Source organism: Musca domestica, unplaced genomic scaffold, assembly GCF_030504385.1.
Source record: "Musca domestica strain aabys unplaced genomic scaffold, Musca_domestica.polishedcontigs.V.1.1 13, whole genome shotgun sequence".
Classification (NCBI taxonomy): domain Eukaryota; kingdom Metazoa; phylum Arthropoda; class Insecta; order Diptera; family Muscidae; genus Musca; species Musca domestica.
The window spans coordinates 1,043,618-1,067,318 of NW_026712172.1; the positions used below are offsets into that span (position 1 = coordinate 1,043,618).

General features: G+C 37.8%; 1 protein-coding gene and 2 long non-coding RNA genes across 17 annotated transcripts in view; 1 reads left to right on the forward strand and 2 right to left on the reverse strand.

The window, feature by feature from the left end:
- The window catches only part of LOC109613991 (uncharacterized), a 60,300-nt gene that overhangs the window by 34,802 nt on the left and 1,797 nt on the right, over nt 1–23,701 (forward strand). For 10 of the 15 annotated variants that reach the window (XM_059118481.1, XM_059118475.1, XM_059118474.1 and 7 more), the window contains one exon: nt 2,800–17,565. The exons of 1 other annotated variant lie outside the window; for it this stretch is intronic. In XM_059118481.1, coding sequence (XP_058974464.1) covers nt 7,100–11,872 — 4,773 coding nt within the window. In that variant the 5' untranslated portion in view covers nt 2,800–7,099 and the 3' untranslated portion in view covers nt 11,873–17,565. Of the gene's footprint in view, nt 1–2,799; nt 17,566–23,701 lie in introns of those variants that run through there. 4 more of the 15 variants (XR_009341550.1, XR_009341551.1, XM_059118476.1 and 1 more) reach the window with 4 other exon arrangements.
- LOC109613992 (uncharacterized) lies at nt 564–2,793 on the reverse strand. The gene is made up of 3 exons (XR_009341557.1): nt 1,191–2,793; nt 1,035–1,093; nt 564–941 (listed from the first exon to the last, which is right to left on the reverse strand). It is a non-coding gene; the product is annotated as an uncharacterized LOC109613992 (long non-coding RNA).
- The window catches only part of LOC131800785 (uncharacterized), a 28,198-nt gene continuing 26,028 nt past the window's right edge, over nt 21,532–23,701 (reverse strand). The window contains exon 21 of the long non-coding RNA XR_009341554.1: nt 21,532–23,609. This is a non-coding gene — a long non-coding RNA (uncharacterized LOC131800785). The remainder of the gene's footprint in view (nt 23,610–23,701) is intronic.

The window sequence follows — 23,701 nt, forward strand, 5'->3', positions numbered from 1 at the left end:
CTCTGTACTTGAGGCCAGTGGAAATTGTGGTTTGATGATGACCCTACAGCGAAATCCATCGCTAACTCACAATAAAATCTCTACACGAACTTTAATAACACTTACTTTAATCTCTTGCACCGTTTTTTGTTTTAAAATTTTGACCACATATGTCCTTTTTTAATTTGTTTGGAATTTGGACAGACTTATTTTAAAATTCACCAACGAAACTTGCCAACAATAAAACAAAATTAATTTAATAATTTATTTAGTTTTCCGCGTTTTGATTTATATAAGGGTTCCCATTTTCCTCTATTTTTCCTAATTTTTCACGACATTTTAAAGCACATATAAATGGCTTCAGTTACATTTAGTTTACTACATATCAAAGAATATAGCCATTAAAATTCAGATGTACAGAGCGGCTACTTTAGCTCTCGCTAACCCACTGAACATACCCCACAACTTATCCAACATACGGTAACGCTCTTTCTTTTATTTCGCAACAAACTTGGTAACAATCTTAAAGTTTAATATAATAATTTATAATAATTTTTAAATAAATAATTTATTTAGTTTTCCGCGTTTTGATTTATATAAGGGTTCCCATTTTCCTCTATTTTTCCTAATTTTTCACGACATTTTAAAGCACATATAAATGGCTTCAGTTACATTTAGTTTACTACATATCAAAGAATATAGCCATTAAAATTCAGATGTACAGAGCGGCTACTTTAGCTCTCGCTAACCCACTGAACATACCCCACAACTTATCCAACATACGGTAACGCTCTTTCTTTTATTTCGCAACAAACTTGGTAACAATCTTAAAGTTTACATCGGGAGCCACGCCAACACCGTCTAGTCCAACGTTAGAGGCGCAGAATTGCGGCTTTGTCAGTCTGGCAAGCCCCTGGTATAATTCCCATAGACATTGTACTTTTAATTTGGACGGACGACAGCTAGTCAGTTAAATTCCGTGGACATTGCATAGAAAAAAAGAGTCAAAGTTAGTAAAAGGGGAAACAAGCAGTTTAAGTTTAGTGTCTACTTACCACATTGGGTACAGGATTCCACTCAGGGTTCGGCCATGATCTGCATTGTTTGACCTTTTCTGAAAATACAAGAAAAGAAACGTTATAAAAAGGTTCTGCAGTGTGTTCGGAATGTAATTACAACATTACCACCACAAACTTGAACATTTTACTTACACATTGAGAAGAGCCGCCTCCAGATCCAAATAAAAAAATCTTCATTAGCCGCCAGCCTGAATAGAAACTATATGAAAAGAAAGAGGTTGCCTGAAATGAAGTTACCTGAAAAGAAAGAGGTGGCCTGAAAAGAAGAGAGAAGAAAGAATATTAATATTTTAATGAAATCAATGTTTTTTACAATGTATTATGTTTTTTTTTTGTTCATACCTTGCTTTTTATGTTCATATAATTTTCACTAAGATTTATTTGTTAAACAAAAGCATGGATAAATTTGTAGAATTCAAATTGAAAGCGATGTGTTCGGCTTAAAGCTCTTTAAAGAGGTGGTAGCGATGAGATAGAGAGGTATGTGAAGGGGTCGAATATGGGGCACCCTGTAAATAGGGGTGTCATGGCGAGAGGTAATCTCGGTGGGTGGGCAGTTTGCCTAGACGGATAGCCGCTAGGGGAAACCTGATTCGAATAAGGGAGATATTTGTCCTAATCAAAATGTTAAAGGTGAGTTCGGTATAAATGTTAGGGTTATATAGCCCTTTTTCTTGTTATAGACATATTTCAGGTTCCTCACAACACAAATAAACCCATTCAGTTGGGATAAGACAGGTATGACTTCTTTTCTTCTGTCAACCAAAATGTACTAGAGTGGTAAGCCATGCCGCGGTTTGTGGTTTCCCAATAAAACACTGGTTGGTACAAAATGGCGCCCAACATGGGCCAGAAATATGTATTTTTAGTTTCAAGAGTATTTATGGAATCGATTAGTTTTCTTTTCGTAATAAGTTCAGTTCAGGTAACTCAAGAGTGTCTTAGTAGTTGGTGACTACTTATCGTACTAGGTGACTACTAATCGTATTAGTCGTTAGAAATCGTTTCATATTCCATTTTGATAGATCATATCTAGTTAGTTAGATTAGTTTATAAATAGGCCTTACCAATATTTTTCAATTTCTCAAGGTTAAACGGCCTCTTTCGTGGAGACCCATCTAACAGAGCCATGGCGGGCTCAGAGATGCGCCGCTAGACGAATGGGAATGGCAAAGCTTTGGAGAATTTGGGGTTTGTTGGCATTTCCTCCTTAGGGTTTTTTTTTTAAATTTAGTTTTTAGCCAAAATTAGAGTAGATTTAAAGTACGGACATTCAAGTGAGTTACATTGGTCTGCGACGTTTTTGGCTCCAGACCAGGGTCGTATTACAATGGCACACCTCCAGGGATGTCTGTTTCCGCTTATTAATCCATTTTATCATTAATTTTTGTTTTGACAGTAACCCGAACTCGCCAAAACCTTGTATTGAAAATGTTGAACACTTTAATTGAAATACTTCTAATGCAACAGGAATTTGACTTTCACTTACCGTTGTTTTTATTTATTGTCCCACCACCCAACTACGAGAATATCAGTTTAATTACTCCAAGGTAAAATGTTTATGATAATTTGATTTCGACATCATTGCTAGTCATCATTATTATTGTTTTTAGATTATTTTCGAAGTAGTAGCTGAATGCATTTAAAATACTTTGAAATTTCCCTTAGTATTTTTTCAAAGACATACATCTTTTCTAATTGCTTTGAAAATAATTTATAGTAATTATTTTTATGGAATCAGTTAACAGAAATAGCAATATGAATACCAGATCGGCCAGTGCACCAGGTAGTCCTATCATAGGGCACCTCAGCTGTAACTGTTAGCAATGCCACTAATGCAGCCCACAGCATTCTAACTTCCACATCAAATGTTATGACAACAGCTCATAATGTACCCCTTACCATCCATAGTGTCTTTACGGGGGCTACAATCCCTCCTACGTCGAACCAGAATAAACCAGCAACTTCCGCCTTATCATCAGCTGCGCCACAAATTCCCTCCGCCATACAAGAAGCCTCAAACTCTTTCAATACCTCATTTTGGTCGCATGGAAGCGTTGCATTGCCAAGTTACAGTGTCTTGACAGGACTGCAACAACTGCAGATCAGGCCTGGGGTTCCGCCAGCAGATCTAGTAGTCAGTGCAGGGGTCAAAGAGATCATTAACTCGGCCATCGCCTTGTCACAACCGTCAGCAAGAAGAAGAGAGGTTGAGAGCTTTATACCACGTATTGCCGAAGCCAACGCGTTCTTTGTTGGTGGGTAACGATTCAGGAAAAAATTTTTTAATCATCTCACTTGACGATGCCAGCAGCGACACATGCACAGGACCACTTCTCGTTGGAGTCAGCCATCGTCAATTCAGCAGCGTTGGCATCAGGCTTAAGAGCGAACAATCGCATGTAACCATGGGACATCCACCACCATTGTCACAACAATCGAATTTTGGTTATCATCCAGTTCCGAAGGCAAACCCACAACAACCAAAAACTACATTTAACCTGCCACCACCAAATCTTGCAGTACCTCCGCCAAATTTCGCATTGCCTTCGGCACGGAGTATGGAGCCTTCAGAAATTTTACCGAACAGCTATCATCTTCGGTAGCCAGGAAATTTCCGTTCAGAGCCTTCGGGACGGTTCAATCTGGAGAAGTGGGGTGTGCATATTGACGGTACGGCAAGACTATGAATGTCCGGGAATTCATTTTCCGAGTAGGAGAACTTATTAAAGACTATAATTGTCCCGAGGAGGAGTTTGTAACGAATTTTCACAAGCTGTTAAGCCAACTAGCATTATATTAGTACTCTTGATCCAACAACAGAGATTTGAAAACGAGTTTCAAATTCAAATGCAGATCCTTAACCGGCGACAGTTACCGGAAAATACCTTTGATGAGTACTATAATGCCGTTCTTAAACTCGTACCCAGCCAGAGACGAAAGAGATGTTTGAAATCATAATAGAAAATCTTGAGTCAGCCCTTGCCCAAATGATATTTTCGGCGCACACTCAAGATTTGGGAGAGCTCTATAGACAGGCGAAACGAGGTGAGAGCTTAATTGCGATCCATAGGCAGCAGAGTTATGCCATGTCCCAAAGGGTACATGAGCTTGATTGGCAACAAAATGAAGAATTTTCAGAGGAAATGGACGTAGATGCAATAGTCGTTACATCTAGATATAAATACTAGACTGTGGAGCGATGGGACACAGCTAGATGGAGTGTATAGTAGATTTTTTGTTGCAAATGTGGCCAAGGGGGATGTTACTGTTCCAGATAGTACTAGTACTACAAGAACCAACCTCATTCTGGGCAGGTGCGGTCAACACCAATCTAAGCAAAGAAAATACAAATAGGTTAACTTTTAGCGATAAGATAAAATCTTTAAAAAAATGAATGTTAGCAATTTGATGCCAGGGTCAGATTCAAAAGTAAAGTTGAGGGAGCTTAAACCGCTCCATATCAGAATCAAAGAATACAACGAAGCCAGGGCAAGAATCTTCGGAGAAGTTTCGAATAAATTAAATAAGGCTCGGGAGAGGTATAAGAGGAGAAAACGTATACGGAGAGGGATCTCCTCAGCAAACCTGTATGAAGGTGATGATACCCGGTTATATACGAAATTGTTTATTAATGGGCAGGAAGTAGAGGTTTTATTGGATAGCGGAGCAACAGTTTCTTGCTTGGGAAAGAACTGCCTCGTGAATTGTTTTTAGGCGTAGATTTCATGAGAAGTTTACATTTGTTTGCTCAGGTTGACGGTTTGTCCTTCCATCAAAAGAGCCTCGGTGATGCCGCGGAGATCAATGATGTAGAAACATCATGCATTGTCCGATGAGCAACGCATTCGTTTGCAATTGGTGAAGGACAATTTCATATGCTCCATTCAATCGACATCCGCGATGCAACTCCAGTGAAAGATAGACATTATCCCGTTTCCCCGGATGTGCAAAAGCTTATGTATGCGGAATTGGATAGAATGCTAGACCTAGACGTGATTGAGGAGAGCGAGAGTCCATGGAGTCATCCGGTTACTCTAGTTCGCAAGGGGGACAAGAACTGTTTGTGTCTGGACGCTCGAAAACTCAACGCACTGAAGGTCAAGGATGCCTACCCATTGCCACGTATAGAGGGTCTCTCAGTCGGCTGGGTAATACCTACTTCACATCCAGTGTCGTCCTGAAGGATGTCTTCTGACAAATTCCATTGGATCTTTCAAGTAGAGAGAAAACTGCCATCACGGTACCCGGACAACCACTTTACCATTTCAAGGTCATTCCCTTTGGTCTGTGCAATGCAGCCCAAAGGTTATGCCCATTAATGGGTAAGGTGATCCCTGGTGCACTACGTGACAGAGTTTTCGTCTACTTGGATGATCTTTTGGTAGTTTCGCCAGACGTCAACACTCACCTGAGGTTGTTATAGCGGGTGGCAGATTGCTTGGGTAGAGGTGGGCTCACTATAAATTTGACTACGTCGAAGTTCTGCTTCAAGGAACTTAAGTAACTTAAGGCTTAGGTGGAGGTGGAAAATTAAAACCTGATACGACATAGAAGAGGTATTAATAGAAATAAAGTCTTTAATCGATTTAGATTCGTCCGCTTTCAAATCGGACGAATACGCCGAGCTTATACAACGGAATTCATCACAGCTTCCCGACTTTAAAGTGATAGACGCTTTGTGTGCGTGTATTTTTTTAATGTCCTTGAGGTTGTCAAAGCAGGCAGTTATATTAAATTAACCAACAATTGTTTCATAGAGTCATATTTTCAAGCTGGTCTCCACGACAGTTTCCTAATATTTAAAGAAAAAGATCCCGCAGATAGATAGTCCAACTAGCATCTGATCTATCATAACTGGGATGAATATTGCACTATCCCTTACTTGAAAATTTATCTTTTTCAATCAGACAAAACAACAAACTGGCCATTCACAATACATACATTGTTACACACTAGATGTACGAGTTATTGCACTGACCAAAGGTAAATAGAAGTGGTTATGCTAAATATTCAATATTATTCAGGCTGATGGGTATTGCCATAACCCTTATGACTATGGATTCCATTTAAGCTATTTGTTAAAACATACATAAATATTTTTTTTATTGTTCTATAAACATACTTTAGATTTAATTACCAAAAACAAACAATAAATACAAAATCAAACACACCTACATATTTAAAAGTTTTAAAACTGCTTATACAGCATTATTATATCACATATTTGGACTATTTTATTGTTACAGTTAATTTTCTTTATTTTAGTTCATTGGCCATTGGTTCATTCACTTTTGCAATGTTTTTAAGTTTCTTTAACACATTTATTTATTTTGCTTACATAGCATTTAATGTCTACTAGTAACCGACCTACATTACAATTAATTTATATCAGCATTTATCAATAGCATTTTTTAATTAATTATGTTAAGAAATTATGTATATAAAGACAGCCAGAAATAAAGAAAATTCAGTCGTCTTTTGTAGTGACTAAACTAAGAGTTTTAATTACTATCTAGGCGGCTTCCTTCAAGTTCATGTGCTTGGAAGGAAATTAATTTGGATACTAAGTGTCAGTTCAAATTTATGTGTTTGGATTGAATCGCACTAGATCCTACTATCAAAACATTTTTTGGTGACCCCGATCAAAACATTTTTTTTTTGGAGGCCCCGGCGAGATCGTTTACACACATCCTTTTGCCCCACAAGTGGTAAAGGATTTGAATCGTAAGACGTGATCGTTTACACACATCCTTTTGCCCCACAAGTGGTAAAGGATTTGAATCGTAAGACGTGATCGTTTACACACATCCTTTTGCCCCACAAGTGGTAAAGGATTTGAATCGTAAGACGTGATCCTGACGATAACTAAACCGAAACATTTTTTGGTGACGTTATCCACAAGGTGTGAGGACGTAACGCACGCGTACCAATTTCAAAAACCCCCTTTTGGAGCTCTGGAGGAAAACCAGGAGGAAATTGCCGGTAACTAATCATCATACAACAACTGCTGCTACTCGCTGATAAATCAACAAACAATAATGGCAAACGTTCAAGAGCTTATTTCTCAGCAAGAAGAAAGAGGCAGCAATTTCGAAAAATTCGTCTCTACTATAAAGAAGGCACCTCTTGAAAGGAGAACGGAAGAGTTCTACAAGAGCAAACTTGATGAACTAAGGCTGTTATGGCAGAATTTTGAGAAGGCAGAAAACAGAATTCGCGATGATCCATCATTGTCAGAGGATGATCCGTATATTGCTCGGAATCTATATAGAACGATTGGAGAGAAGTTCAGCTTAACAATGGAATATATAGACGCAGAAATAAAGAAACTGAGGTCAGCCAAAAGTAAGCCAGTTCCCACCTTGAGAGAGAAATCGACTGAAGTTGTCGCAGGAGACAAAATACCTTCCCGTGTTGATGGGCTTGTCAGAATGATAAATGCTCGAATGAGTGCCCTTAGTCGTCACTTGCAAGGCTTGGGCACAATCGAAGCGGAACAGCCGAAGCAATTTTATAGCATCAAAGAAGATACTATAAAAAAGCTATGGAATCAAATAACGGAGCTCTACGATGAAATATTGCAGCAGATTGAAGATCCATCGAAAATTGGATTAAGTCAAGAAAACTACGATATGCTGGAAGATTCGGTACAAGACAACTTAATAAAACTTGCAGTCTTGAAAGACAAATGCAGCGAAACCGTGACCATTGCACCTCAATTAGGGAGTGACATTATAGCACACAGTTCACTCCCACTACCAAAGGTAACAATTCCTCAATTCAATGGGGATTGTTTGAAGTGGCGTCAGTTCTATGAACTTTTCTTGGAGATGGTAGACAAACAGTCTCTTCCAAGTGTTCAAAAAATGTGGTATCTCAAAACCAATTTGTCTGGCGAGGCTGGCAAACTATTCAGTCATCTATCCTTGACAGAGGATAATTACAAAACGGCATGGATGTTGCTGCAAGAACGTTATAACAATAAGCGGGTTCTTGTTTCCACTCTAGTAGAACGGATTTTGAGTCAACCAAATGGAACTTCATCAACGGCCTCCATCAAGGCTCTGCATGACACTACAAAGGAATGCATGCTAGCCCTCAACAATCTTCAAATCGACACAACGTCTTGGGATGCTCTATTGATTCAATTGATCACAAAGAAATTGGATCACGCTCTGTACATACGATTCATGCAATCACTGGCGAATCCGAAGGAAGTTCCTACTATGAAAGGGCTGTTTTCATTTTTGGAACTTCAATTCGAATCAATGGAATCGATTGGAAAAGCGGCATCTACGCACAAGGGTTCAACCAAAACTGTTTCGTCCGTAACATCAGTGGAGGATCACAGGAGTTGTAAACTATGCAAGAACGACTCCCATCCAATTTATCATTGTAAGAAGTTCTTGGCAATGACAGAAGGTGAGCGATTGAAATGGATACAGCAACATAAATTGTGTGTAAATTGTTTCAAATCGGACCATGCAGCAAAAACTTGTTTTTCTGGCAACTGCAAAATATGTAGTAATAAGCACAATACACTGCTACATTTGCCAAAAAAGTCTCAACCGTCGCCGAAGGCCTCAAATCAATCACCACCAACAAAAATCGATATCGCACCAGTTAACGTTACTGCAGTTTCTTCGGCATCAGCAGAAGATCAGAAAAATGTAATTCTAGCAACGGCTAGAGTCATCATCAAAGCGACTAACGGTATGTCAGGCGAATTTAGAGCGGTGTTAGACTCGGGTTCGCAAGTGAACATTGTGACGGAAAGACTCATACAAAAATTGTCACTTAGAACAGCAGATGCCTCTTTATCTATTTCCGGAGTCGGAAGGATTCAGAAGAAGGCTTATCATCGGGTAAACATACAAATGTTATCAAGCAATTCTGAATTTTCCACAAATTTGGAAGCATTTGTTTTGCCCACAATTATACCTCCGCAACCAAATCATGATTTGGATATACAAAACTGGCAAATTCCCAAGAATATTAGATTAGCAGACCCTAATTTTAACGTTCAAGGAAAAATTGACATTTTACTCGGAGCTGAGTTTTACTTCAGTTTAATGCAACCAGGCACAATAAAACTAAATGGTCATCAACCCATACTCCAAAATACTGCGCTTGGCTGGATTGTAGGTGGTTTAATTCAACAATCGTCAACGGACGACACATCAGCAGCGCTAACATGCGCAATTTTTAGTGAAACATCACTGGAACAAGCTATCGAAAAATTATGGAAACTTGAGGAAGTGGAATCAACTGAGAAGGTCATGTCTCCATTAGAAACCCTTTGCGAATCTCACTTCAATCAACATGTTAAGACGGATCAGAATGGTCGTTTCATCGTCAGCTTTCCGTTTCAAGAATCTCCAACAGCATTGGGGAAATCACATGCAATGGCTTATAACCGATTTATGAGCCTTGAACGCCGACTTCTACAGAAGGAAGATATCCGAAGTCAGTACGTTAAATTTATGCGAGAATATGAACAATTAGGACACATGCAAAAGATTGACGTGTGTACCGTATCAAATCCTAAATATTTTATTCCACATCATTGTGTTCTTAAGCCCGATAGTACAACAACAAAACTTAGGGTTGTATTTGACGCATCAGCGAAAACTTCATCAGGTCAATCGTTAAATGATCTAATGTATACAGGACCAATCGTACAAAGTGAATTGTTTTCTATTTTGCTGAGGTTTCGATTGCCAAAATTCGTCTTCACAACCGATATTGAAAAGATGTACAGGCAGATTTTAATGCATCCCGATGATCAAAGGTATCAGCTAATTATCTGGAGAGAGGATCCATCTCATCCAGTCAGTTATAACAAACTTAATACGGTCACATATGGGACACGTTCAGCACCGTATCTGGCTACAAAATGCTTACAAAAGATTGCAAACGAGAACATGAAGCATTATCCATTAGGCTCACAAATGCTGAAAGATAATTTTTATATGGATGACGGTCTCGGCGGTGCAGATAGCCTAAGTACAGCTATTGAAATACAAAAGGAGTTAATAACAATCTTGAAACAACACGGCTTCATTCTAAGGAAATGGTCGTCCAATACACCAAGATTGCTGAAGGACATACCACATAGCGATCGAGAAGTGAACCTGGATCTCAACGAATCTCAAACAATAAAGACGTTGGGATTATATTGGATGCCGCAAGCAGATCAATTTTGTGTAAAAACGAACATTGATCATAATGAAATCATATCAAAACGAGTAGTTACGTCTGAACTAGCAAAATTATTTGATCCGCTTGGCCTACTTGCACCGATTGTGGTGAAGGCAAAAATATTTATTCAGCAGCTGTGGCAACATACATTAGATTGGGACGAAGCATTACCCGAAAAACTTTGTGCCACTTGGAAAACATTTCGAAGGGAATTGGAAGGTCTCAACAACTTTAAGATACCGCGACATGTATTCTGTGGGGAGATCCCGACGAAAATCCAGTTGCATGTGTTTGCCGATGTATCGGAAAGAGCTTTTGGCTCGGCTATTTATATTCGTTTTATTGGAAAAGATGGACGAGTCGTTGTACGTCTGATCTGTGCTAAATCCAGGGTAGCTCCTTTGAAAAAACAAACTCTACCACGATTAGAGCTATGTGCCGCAGTGGTAGCAGCTCAACTGGCTACCAGGGTGAAAAATGAGCTAAGGCTTCAGTATAATCCGATGTTTTTATGGACTGATTCTGAAATAGTACTCGCCTGGATAAAATCAAGGTCCAACGTATATAAGACTTTTGTGGCTAATAGGGTATCCACCATACAAAACTTAACATTGCCAGAACAATGGAACCACGTTAAGTCAAAAGAAAATCCTGCCGACATTTTATCCCGAGGACTCTCGCCAGCTGATCTTTCTAAATGCCGATTATGGTTTCATGGTCCAGTTTTTCTTCATGGAAAGGAAGAACTATGGCCGACCAAATTCTCTCCGCAAGAGGATATAACAAATAGCATGGAGTTAAAGACTGCAGCTACGACGTCAATAGTAACTTCTGACATGCATCTAATACATATGATCGAGCACAAAAATTCATTCAGGAAGTTACAAAGAATTTTAGCATACGTGCTTAGATTCACCAGCAATGAACGTATGCAAAAGGCACACCGGCCTCAACATATAACACTGTCTTCCAACGAATTAGACGACTCCCTTCGTCGAATAATTCAAGCCGTACAATCATCCGAATTTGCAGCTGATATCAACGCGTTGAAGGCTGAAAAGCAGATTAATAAGCATAGCTCGCTATGCAGTTTATCACCGTTTTTGGATGATGAAGGCATTCTTCGCGTTGGAGGAAGATTGGAACATGCTATGCTACAAATGGATGCGAAACACCAAATGATATTGCCTTATAATGATCCTTTGGTGAAATTGCTATTTAAGACAGTTCATGAAGAAAATAAACATCAAGCCTTGTTAAACGCAATAAGACAGCGATTCTGGCCAATAAAAGGCAAGATAACAGCAAGGTCTACCGTTCAAAGATGCATAAAATGTAATAGAGCGCGACCACAACTGTATCCACAAATAATGGGTCCAGAAGATCATGATAATGCTATAATTGACAAAGATATAACTCAAGAAAGCACGATTTCCCACAAGAAAAAATCGGTAACAGATGAACATGGAAGAGATGTCATTCCGGCAAAAAGAGTGAGAATTGCAAACAGTCCTATAATACTATCAGTATTATTAACATTGTTCCTAATACCTATGGTCCTGTGCAACAATTTGAAAGTTACACAATTTCACAATGATCCAGTATTTTGAAGGGTTAGGAACAATGAAATTGAATACAGCAGAATGGAAGATGTTAGTATATTATGACTTAAAGCCCTTTGTTTCGGAAATAGAGTCATTGGCATCCGGCTTACAAACGTTGCAGCAAATGTGCCATGTAATGCATCAGCATGAGATGTGCAACATTTTTGTAAACAACCTGAAGCAGACGAAAAATGAATTACTACAAGACAAAGAATTATTCATCAACAAACGTGTAAAAAGATCTCCATTCAACATAATTGGGAATATTGCGCACTCACTTTTTGGCGTTCTCGATACGGACTATGCGGAAGAAATGTCAAAGACTATCAACCAGGCAAAAGGCGAACAGGACCACATAATCAGTCTATTGAAAAATCAGACTTCAATAATTGATTCAACTATTAATGTTATAAAAAGAGATGAGATTAACACTCATCAAAAAATACGGGAGATTTTGAAAATGATTGACAAACACAATAACTATATAGCTGAAGAATCCGCCCAATTCAACAATTCTCAACTGTTTGGACTTCTATCAACGCATTTGATGTTATCCGCAATAAAGCTACAGAGAACACAGGCCGAAATCATTAATGTACTTACGGATACTCATCATGGAAAAATAAGTCCCCTGTTATTGGCTCCTCAACAATTGAAAGAAGAAATTAGTGTCATTAAGGCTAATCTTCCAATTTCACATGCGTTGCCAACATCAGGTGACAATTTGATTCAACTTTATAAGCTTATGAGTGTCAAAGGGGCAGTTACAAAATATGAAATCATTTTTGAAGTGAAGATGCCCTTAGTTAACCAACAGTTTTTTGAGTTGTTCAAAATAGTTGCAGTTCCAACAATACAAAATGACACCTTAATCGCCATTCAACCAGAAACGGAATACATATCTACCGATGCACATAGAGAAGAATATATTCTTGTCAAATCAGAGGATATTTCAAGCTGCCTCAAACCAAACGATGATGAATATATTTGCAGAAATCAGCAGTCAAAGCTCAAGAAAAATGCACTTGTTAACCCTTGCGAGATCAATATCTTCAATAACCAATCAACTAGCAATTGCCGTCTTCACAAAATTACTGGAACAGCAGTTTGGAGTCAATTACATCATCAAAATAAATGGATCTTTGCTACTACAGCCGATATTGAATCTTCAATGGTATGCGGATCTGAAACCAACCTCATCATCATTAAAAATTCCGGAATAATGGAAATTGGTCCTACCTGCGTAATAAAAAACAAATTTGTTACGATACATGGACATTTTGCAGCTTCCAGTAGTTTACATACATCCTATGTAAGATTGAAAGGCATTCAATATATAAGTCGACAAGAGGAAATTGAAAAGGTTTCAACAAATACCAATACCACCTCTTACAAGATTCATCAAGAAGAATTGGATAATATACAAAAACAGTTGCATGAATCAACTCTAAAAACACCTACCACAATTAATTCACTCATCAAATCAACATCATCAAGCAGTTAGCTACGCATCTTTAGCTTGCTGCATTCTTATTTTACTTGGCCTGCTGAGTTGGAGGATCCACACAAAATTTAAGAAGCCATCTCAATTCATACCTACACCAGCTATAAGATCTCATCAATCAACAATCGATTTACAATGGAGTCATTCCCATCGATGTTACAATGGAGTCATTCCCACATTCCCACATCCAACCCAGGCGCAATCATTGAACAATGTCAACGCGGCGGAGAATGTTAAAACATACATAAATATTTTTTTTATTGTTCTATAAACATACTTTAGATTTAATTACCAAAACCAAACAATAAATACAAAATCAAACACACCTACATATTTTTAAGTTTTAAAACTGCTTATACAGCATTATTATATCACATATTTGGACTATTTTATTGTTACAGTTAATTTTCTTTATTTTAGTTCATTGGCCATTGGTTCATTCACTTTTGCAATGTTTTTAAGTTTCTTTAACACATTTATTTATTTTGCTTACATAGCATTTAATGTCTACTAGTAACCGACCTACATTACAATTAATTTATATCAGCATTTATCAATAGCATTTTTTAATTAATTATGTTAAGAAATTATGTATATAAAGACAGCCAGAAATAAAGAAATTCAGTCGTCTTTTGTAGTGACTAAACTAAGAGTTTTAATTACTATCTAGGCGGCTTCCTTCAAGTTCATGTGCTTGGAAGGAAATTAATTTGGATACTAAGTGTCAGTTCAAATTTATGTGTTTGGATTGAATCGCACTAGATCCTACTATCATAACACTATTTTTATGGCACTTAGATGTTATTGCACAATGTCACTAACTTTTTCTTCCATTGGAATTTTAATTTGGTGGCCATCTGTTATGATCCCTGTTAGGCGGCGCTAGAGGGGACCTTCCGGTTAGCTAGTGGTCTCGGGTCTACGGTTCTCAACCCTTCCTCTTTTCTAGACCATCAGGGCAAATATGAGTTGAACTTTACAAGACAAAAAAACATACATTTACACACAATAAACCTGCTTTGACATGGGAGTATTGTTGCTCTACTCCCACATTTTGCCCTCCCAATCATGGTTTCCACATCTACCCGCTTCAAATATTATTTGAAGCCCCACATCACACACATACACTCACCTTATAACCTTTAGGATTCCTCCCTGTTTACCAACAAATTCACACATATTTTCTTTTAAATAACAACTACATTAAAACATTTTTTTCGATCGTTCCCAACACCTCACTTTCCCGCCCCTGCCGACCGAGAGGGCCACCTACCCATAACGTAGGGAGCACGTACACCCCATAGTCCGGATTATAGGGGGTTAGTAGACTTGGGAAACCGGCTACATTAGAACATCAGCCGGTTTAACAGTTAAAAGCAATTAAAGTATCTAACTTAACTACAGTAAAACTAAACAATACAAATACTAAATCACAGAAACTAAGTCTGGCAACTATTTTATAAACTAAGAACGTAGGATAGAGTTTCTTATGACATGCAAGGGTTCACACAAAGAAATCGTGTTGTATAATTTATTATAATCAGCACATAAACTTCGGAGAGGATTATTTATTTCATAGTTCGTTTTTGCTAATGTTAGTTTAAGTGGTATATAATAACGCGTATTTTGCGAGGGGACATTGAATTTTATTTCACCAGTTAAAAACTCAGAATCAATTTGACCACGCAAAAGTTTCATGAAAAAAATTTATCTTAGCATTAATCTCCTTTTCTCTAGTGTAGGAAGATCGATAAGTTGAAGCCTATTCTCATAAGGTGGGAGAAGTTCATTTGAATTCCATCCTAAACCTCTCATAGCAAACAAAAGAAATTGAACCTGTACAGACTCTATATTTTTTGAACATATTTTATAAAAAGGACTCCAAAGTACGCAGCCATATTCTAAAGTAGGTCGAACAAGGCGGATAAATAAGCGTTTGGTCACATAAGGATTGTCGAATTCCTTTGACCAACGTTTTATAAATCCTAGTAAAGATTTTGCTTTATTAATACAAGACTCAATATGTAAATTAAAACGTAATTTATTATCTAATATGACACCAAGATCAAGAAACGAGTCAACATTATCCAATTTGTAAGAACCAATGAAATATTTGTAACATTTAGAATTTTTAGTGTTGTATAAACTTCTAGCTTTTGTATAATTAGTAAGGTTTATGGTAGAAGTGATTTTTTTAAATTTTTTTAAATAACCTTCTTTTTATGTTACGTAAGCGCCTAAGTCCAAACTACCTTCAAAACACCAATTTATATTGGACAATGTAGAACGCAACAGATCAACGTTGCCAAAGTTTAACTTACGCGACTTATTTTGAGATGAAGTATGTACTGTTTGAATGTTACTAAGTTCAATGGTTACCATAAGAGTAGGATGATACATATCCTCTGGCTTTGAGAAAGGAGGGCATCTGCACACAGAAGAAGTTAACGATGAAGAAAAAATTAAATCTAATAATTTACCTTTCGCATTATAGATAGAATTTATTTGATAAAGACATTGCTCAAATATGATTTCCCAAAAAGATGACATCTCAGTAGAAAGTTCTGTAGAAGATACTGGTACATAATCTACAGTATCAAGACATGGATTTCTTTATTCTAATTTTGTATCTTGCCTTTGTAGGCTATTATCCCTACATGGACTTTCTAACACCAGACCTAAGGCAATCAAAAAAGCTAATGTCATCAATATTATTCCCGTCGAGGCTATAAAGGGGACCTAAAACGTATTTAGTCGAATAGCTTCTTCTTTACAAAATTCTTACCCTAAGAGAGCTCACTTAAGAAAGATTTTAGTCTGATATTATTTACTACGTCAAAGCCTTTTCTAGCGTTCTTCAGGAAAAATAAGTTACACCTAAAAAACCAGGTGTCCGGCATTAAAAAATTCTAACAATAAAAAATCAAATACTTATAACTAGAACAAACACACAGACAACACATTAACACAGAAAAAATATTTTTTTTATAACCGCCACGGAATTTCTCTCTCAGATCTTAGCAACGATCGATGTTATTATAGTGGGTTACATCTTTCCAATGTCATTCTCTTATCCTTTACCCTTTTTAATGGTGTGATAAAGTGGGTGTTCAGGATGATTTCGTCAACAGAATAAATTAATAATAACAGAATAAATTAATTGTTGGCGGTTTGCTGGTCAACTTGGCACAAAGGCACTTGGTCCTCAATTCCCGACCCAAAAGAAATCACTGACCCCCCTTTCGCTGTACTTGAGGCCAGTGGAAATTGTGGTTTGATGATGAACCTACAGCGAATTCCATCGCTGACTCACAATAAAACCTCTACACGAACTTAAATAACACTTACTTTAATCTCTTGCCCCGTTTTTTTTTTGTTTTAAAATTTTAACCACATATGTCCTTTTTAATTTGTTTGGAATTTGAACAGACTTATTTTAAAATTCACCAACGAAACTTGCCAACAATAAAACAAATTGTATTTACTTAGTTTTCCGCGTTTTGCTTTATATACCGGTTTCCACTTTCCTCTATTTTTCCTAATTTTTCACGACATTTTAAAACTCATATAAATGGCTTCAGCTACATTTAGTTTACTACATATCAAGGAATATAGCCATTAAAATGCAGATGTACAGGGCGGCCATTTTAGCTCTCGCTAACCCACTGAACATACCCCAGAGAGAGGTTGCCTGAAATGAAATTACCTGAAAAGAAAGAGGTTGCCTGGAAAGAATGAGGTTGCATGAAAAGAAGAGAGAAGAAAGAATATTAATATTTTAATGAAATCAACATTTTTACAATGTATTTTGTTTTGTTTTTTTTTTGTTAATACCTTGCTTTTATGTTCATCTAATTTTCACTAAAGGGGAAAACAAGCAGTTTAAGTTTAGTGTCTACTTACTACATTGGGTACAGGATTCCACTCAGAGTTCGGCCACGATCTGCATTGTTTGACCTTTTCTGAAAATACAAGAAAAGAAACGTTATAAAAAGGTTCTGCAGTGTGTTCGGAATGTAATTACAACGCTACCCCCACGAACTTGAACATTTTACTTACACATTAAAAAGAGCCGCCTCCAGATCCAGATAAAAAATCTTCATCAGCCGCCAGATATTGCCCACATAAAAACTGTATGAAAAGAAAGAGGTTGCCTGAAATGAAATTACCTGAAAAGGAAGAGGTTGCCTGAAAAGTAGAGAGAAGAAAGAATATTTAATAATTTAATGAAATCAAAATTTTTACAATGTATATATTGTTTTGTTTTTTTTGTTAACACCTTGCATAAAGGCACTTGGTCCTCAATTCCCGACCCAAAAGAAATCACTGACCCCCCTTTCGCTGTACTTGAGGCCAGTGGAAATTGTGGTTTGATGATGAACCTACAGCGAATTCCATCGCTGACTCACAATAAAACCTCTACACGAACTTAAATAACACTTACTTTAATCTCTTGCCCCGTTTTTTTTGTTTTAAAATTTTAACCACATATGTCCTTTTTTAATTTGTTTGGAATTTGGACAGACTTATTTTAAAATTCACCAACGAAACTTGCCAACAATAAAACAAATTGTATTTACTTAGTTTTCCGCGTTTTGCTTTATATACCGGTTTCCACTTTCCTCTATTTTTCCTAATTTTTCACGACATTTTAAAACACATATAAATGGCTTCAGCTACATTTAGTTTACTACATATCAAGGAATATAGCCATTAAAATGCAGATGTACAGGGCGGCCATTTTAGCTCTCGCTAACCCACTGAACATACCCCAGAGAGAGGTTGCCTGAAATGAAATTACCTGTAAAAAAAGAGGTTGCCTGGAAAGAATGAGGTTGCATGAAAAGAAGAGAGAAGAAATAATATTAATATTTTAATGAAATCAACATTTTTACAATGTATTTTGTTTTGTTTTGTTCATCTAATTTTCACTAAAGGGGAAAACAAGCAGTTTAAGTTTAGTGTCTACTTACTACATTGGGTACAGGATTCCACTCAGAGTTCGGCCACGATCTGCATTGTTTGACCTTTTCTGAAAATACAAGAAAAGAAACGTTATGAAAAGGTTCTGCAGTGTGTTCGGAATGTAATTACAACGCTACCCCCACGAACTTGAACATTTTACTTACACATTAAAAAGAGCCGCCTCCAGATCCAGATAAAAAATCTTCATCAGCCGCCAGATATTGTCCAAATAAAAACTGTATGAAAAGAAAGAGGTTGCCTGAAATGAAATTACCTGAAAAGGAAAGGTTGCCTGAAAAGTAGAGAGAAGAAAGAATATTTAATAATTTAATTAAATCAAAATTTTTTACAATGTATTTTGTTTTTTTTTTTTTTTTTGTTAACACCTTGCTTTTTATGTTCACTAAGATTCATTTGTTAAACAAAAGCATGAATAAACTTGTAGAATTGAAATTGAAAGCGATGAGATAGAGAGGTAAGTGAAGGGGTCGAATATGGGGCACCCTGTAAATAGGGATGTCATGGCGGGAGGTGAGTTCGATATAAATGTTAGGGCTATATAGCCCTTTTTCTTGTGTGTTTGACATATTTCAGGTTCTTCACAACACAAATAAACCTATTCAGTTGGAATAAGACAGGTATGATTTCTTTTCTTTCGTCAACCGAAATGTCCTAGAGTGGTAAGAAGCACACCTCATCCGACGAGCCATAGCCGTCGGTTTGGTTTCTTAATAAAAACCTGGTTGGTACAAAATGGCGCCCAACGTTTCAATAGTATTTATGGAATAGATTAGATTATCTAGTTATTTAGATTAGTTTATAATTACCAATATTTTTCGATTTCTCAAGATTAACCGGCCTCTTTCGTGGAGACCCATCTAACAGAGCCATGGCGGGCTCGGAGATGCGCCGCTAGACGAATGGGAATGGCAAAGCTTTGGAGAATTTGGGGTTTGTTGGCATTTCCTCCTTAGGGTTTTTTTTTCAAATTTAGTTTTTACCCAAAATTAGAGTAGATTTAAAGATCGGACATTCAAGTGAGTTACATTGGTCTGCGACGTTTTTGGCTCCAGACCAGGGTCGTATTACAATGGCACATCTCCAGGGATGTCTGTTTCCGCTTATTAATCCATTTTTCATTAATTTTTGTTTTGACAGTAACCCGAACTCGCCAAAACCTTGTATTGAAAATGTTGAACACTTTAATTGAAATACTTCTAATGCAACAGGAATTTGACTTTCACTTACCGTTGTTTTTATCTATTGTCCCACCACCCAACTACGAGAATATCAGTTTTATTACCGTGAATAATTTTACTCCAAGGTAGAATTTTTATGATAATTTGATTTCGAAAGTGTCTGGAAAGAGAAGAAGGGTGAAAAAATTTAATTACATTGCATTACATTGCATTACATTGCATTACATTGAATTTGATTCGTTTTTTAGTTAATAATCGACATCATTGCTAGTCATCATTATTATTGTTTTTAGATTATTCTCGAAGTAGCACCTGAATGATTTTAAAATACTTTGAAATTTCACTTTGTATTTTTTCAAATACACATATTGACTTACTTCTTTTCTAATTGCCTTGCAATTAATTTTTAGTAATTATTTTTATGGAATCTGTTAAAAGAAATCGTATTATTATTACCAGATCGGCCAGTGCAGTAGGTAGTCCTATCATAGGGCAAAGTGGGACAGTACTCACCACCTCAGCTGTTACTGTTAGCAATGTCACTAATTCAGCCCACAGCATTCTAACTTCCACATCTAATGTTATGACAGCCGCTCATAATGTACCCCTTACCGTCCATAGAATAAACCAGCAGCTTCCGCCTTATCATCAGCTGCGCCACAAATTCCCTCCGCCATACAAGAAGCCTCAAACTCTTTCAATACCTCATTTTGGTCGCATGGAAGCGTTGCATTGCCAAGATACAGTGTCTTGACAGGGCTGCAACAACTGCAGATAAAGCCTTGGGTTCCGCCAGCAGATCTAGTAGCCATTGCAAGTGTCAAAGAGATCATTAACTCGGTCATCGCCTTGTCACAACCGTCAGAAAGAAGAAGAGAGGTTGAGAGCTTTATACCACGTATTGCCGAAGCCAACAGGCGTTCTTTGTCTTCTTCTTTGTTTGGTGGGTAACGATCCAGGAAACAATTTATTTCCACCATCCCACTTGACGGTGCCAGCAGCGACACATGCACAGGACCACTTCTCGTTGGAGTCAGCCATCGTCAATTCAGCAGCGTTGGCATCAGGCGAACAATCGCATGTAACCATGGGACATCCACCACCATTGACACAACAATCGAATTTTGGTTATCCTCCAGTTCCGAAGGCAAACCCACAACAACCAATAACTACATTTAACCAGCCACCACCAAATCTTGCAGTACCTCCGCCAAATTTCGCATTGCCTTCGGCACGGAGTATGGAGTCTTCAGAAAGTTTACCGAACAACTATAATCTTCGGTAGCCAGGAAATTTCCGTTCAGAGCCTTCGGGACGGTTCAATCTGGAGAAGTGGGGAGTGCATATTGACGGTACGGCAAGACTATGAATGGCCGGAAATTCATTTTCCGTGTAGGAGAGCTTATGAGAGACTATAATTGTCCCGAGGGGGAGTTTGTAACCAATTTTCACAAGCTGTTAAGCCAACTATCATTATATTGGTACTCTTGATCCAATAACACAGATTTGAAAACGAGTTTCAAATTCAAATGCAGATCCTTAACCGGCGACAGTTACCGGAAAATACCTTTGATGAGTACTATAATGCCGTTCTTAAACTCGTACCCAGCCAGAGACGAATTATAAATAGAAAGAGATGTTTGAAACCATGATAGAAAATCTTGAGCCAGCCCTTGCCCAAATGATATTTTCGGCGCATATTCCAGAGAGCTTATTTCCGATCCATAGGCAGCAGAGTTATGCCATGCCCCAGCGGGTACATGAGATTAATTGGCAACAAAATGAAGAATTTTCAGAGGAAGTGGAAGTAGATGCAATAGTCGTTACATCTAGATATAAATACTAGACTGTGGAGCGTTGGGACATAGCTGGATGGAGTGTAGAGTAGATTTTTTGTAGCAAATGTGGCCAAGAGGGATGTTACTGTTCCAAATAGAACTAGTACTACAAGAACCAACCTCATTCTGTGCAGGTAAGGTAAACCCCAATCTAAGCAAAGAAAATACAAATAGGTTAACTTTTAGCGATAAGATAAAAACTTAAAAAAATGAATGTTAGCAATTTGATGGCAGGGTCAGATTCAAAAGTAAAGTTGAGGGAGCTTAAACTGCTCCATATCAGAATCAAAGAATACAATGAAGCCAGGGCAAGAATCTTCGGAGAAGTTTCGAATAAATTAAATAAGGTTCGGGAGAGGTATAAGAGGAGAAAACGTATACGGAGAGAGATCTCCTCAGCAACCCTGTATGAAGGTGATGATACCCGGTTATATACGAAATTGTTTATTAATGGGGAGGAAGTAGAGGATTTATTGGATAGCGGAGCAATAGTTTCTTGCTTGGGAAAGAACTGCCTCAACTTTGTTAAAAGAGCAGGACTAACAATCGGTCAGATCCATTTATCAAAACGGCTGATGACAGTCCTCACAAGATAGTGGGAAGGGTGACAATTTATGTCCTTTTTAACAGGCAAAACCCATTCGGTGACTATCTACCTGCTGCCATCGCTGAGTCGTGAATTGCTTTTAGGCGTAGATTTCATGGGAAGTTTCCATTTGTTTGCTCAGGTTGACGGTTTGTCCTTCCATCAAAAGAGCCTCGGTGATGCCGCGGAGATCAATGATGTAAAAACATCATGTATTGTCCGATGAGCAACGCATTCGTTTGCAATTGGTGAAGTACAATTTCCTATGCGGAAGGAGTCATCCGGTTACTCTAGTTCGCAAGGGGGACAGGAACCGTTCGTGCCTGGACGCTCGAAAACTCAACGCACTGACGGTCAAGGCTGAGCAATACCTACTTTATATCCAGTGTCGTCCTGAAGGGTGCTTTTTGACAAATTCCATTGGGTCTTTCAAGTAGAGAAAAAACTGCCATCACGGTGCCCGGACGACCACTTTTTGCACTACGTGACAGAGTTTTCATCTACTTGTATGATCTTTTGGTAATTTCGCCAGAAGTCAACACTCACACTATAAATTTGACTAAGTCGAAATTCTGCTTCAAGGAACTTAAGTACTTAGGTTACATACGTGGAGGTGGAAAATTAAAACCTGATCCGGCAGATTAGCTAGGTGGAGTTTACAGCTGCAAACTTTCACCTTTGATATAGAGCACCGAAAAGGAGCCCAAAGCCTCATCCCAGATACGCTGTCAAGGTATGACATAGAAGAGGTATTAATAGAAATAAAGTCTTTAATTGATTTAGATTCGTCCGCCTTCAAATCGGACGAATACGCCGAGCTTATAGCAAACACTGAACGGAATTCATCGCAGCTTCCTGACTTTAAAGTGATATCCTTGAGGTTTTCAAAGCAGGCAGTTATATTAAATTAACCAACAATTGTTTCATAGAGTCATATTTTCAAGCTAGTCTCCACGGCAGTTTCGTAATATTTAAAGAAAAAGATCTCACAGATAGATAGTCCAACTAGCATCTGATCTATCATATCTGGGATGAATATTGCACTATCCCTTACTTGAAAATCTATCAATCTATCAACGATCGACGTTATTATAGTGGGTTACCTCTTTTCAATGTTATTCTCTTATCCTTTACCCTTTTTAATGGTGTGATAAAGTGGGTGTTCGGGAGGATTTCGCCACCAGACTAACCAGAATAAATTAATTGTTGGCGGTTTGCTGGTCAACTCGGCACAAAGGCACTTGGTCCATAATTTGGACAGACTTATTTTTAAATTCACGAACGAAACTTGCCAACAATAGAACAAAATTTATTTATTTAGGTTTCCGGTTTTTGCGTTATATACCGGTTCCCATTTTCCTCTATTTTGCCTAATTTTTCACTACATTTTAAAACACATATAAATAGCTTCAGCTACATTTAGTTTACTACATATCAAGGAATATAGCCATTAAAATTCAGATGTACTGAGCGGTCATTTTAGCTCTCGCTAACCCACTGAACATACCCCACAACTTAGCAACAAACTTGGTAAAAATCTTAAAGTTTATATCGGGAGCCACACCAACACCGCCCAGTCCAACGTTGGAGGAGCAGATTTGCGGCATTGTCAGTCTGGCAAGCCCCTGATATAATTCCAATAGACATTGAACTTTTAATTTGGACGGACGACAGTTAGTCAGATAAATTCCATGGACATTGCATAGAAAAAAGTTAAAGTTAGTAAAAGGGGAAACAAGGAGT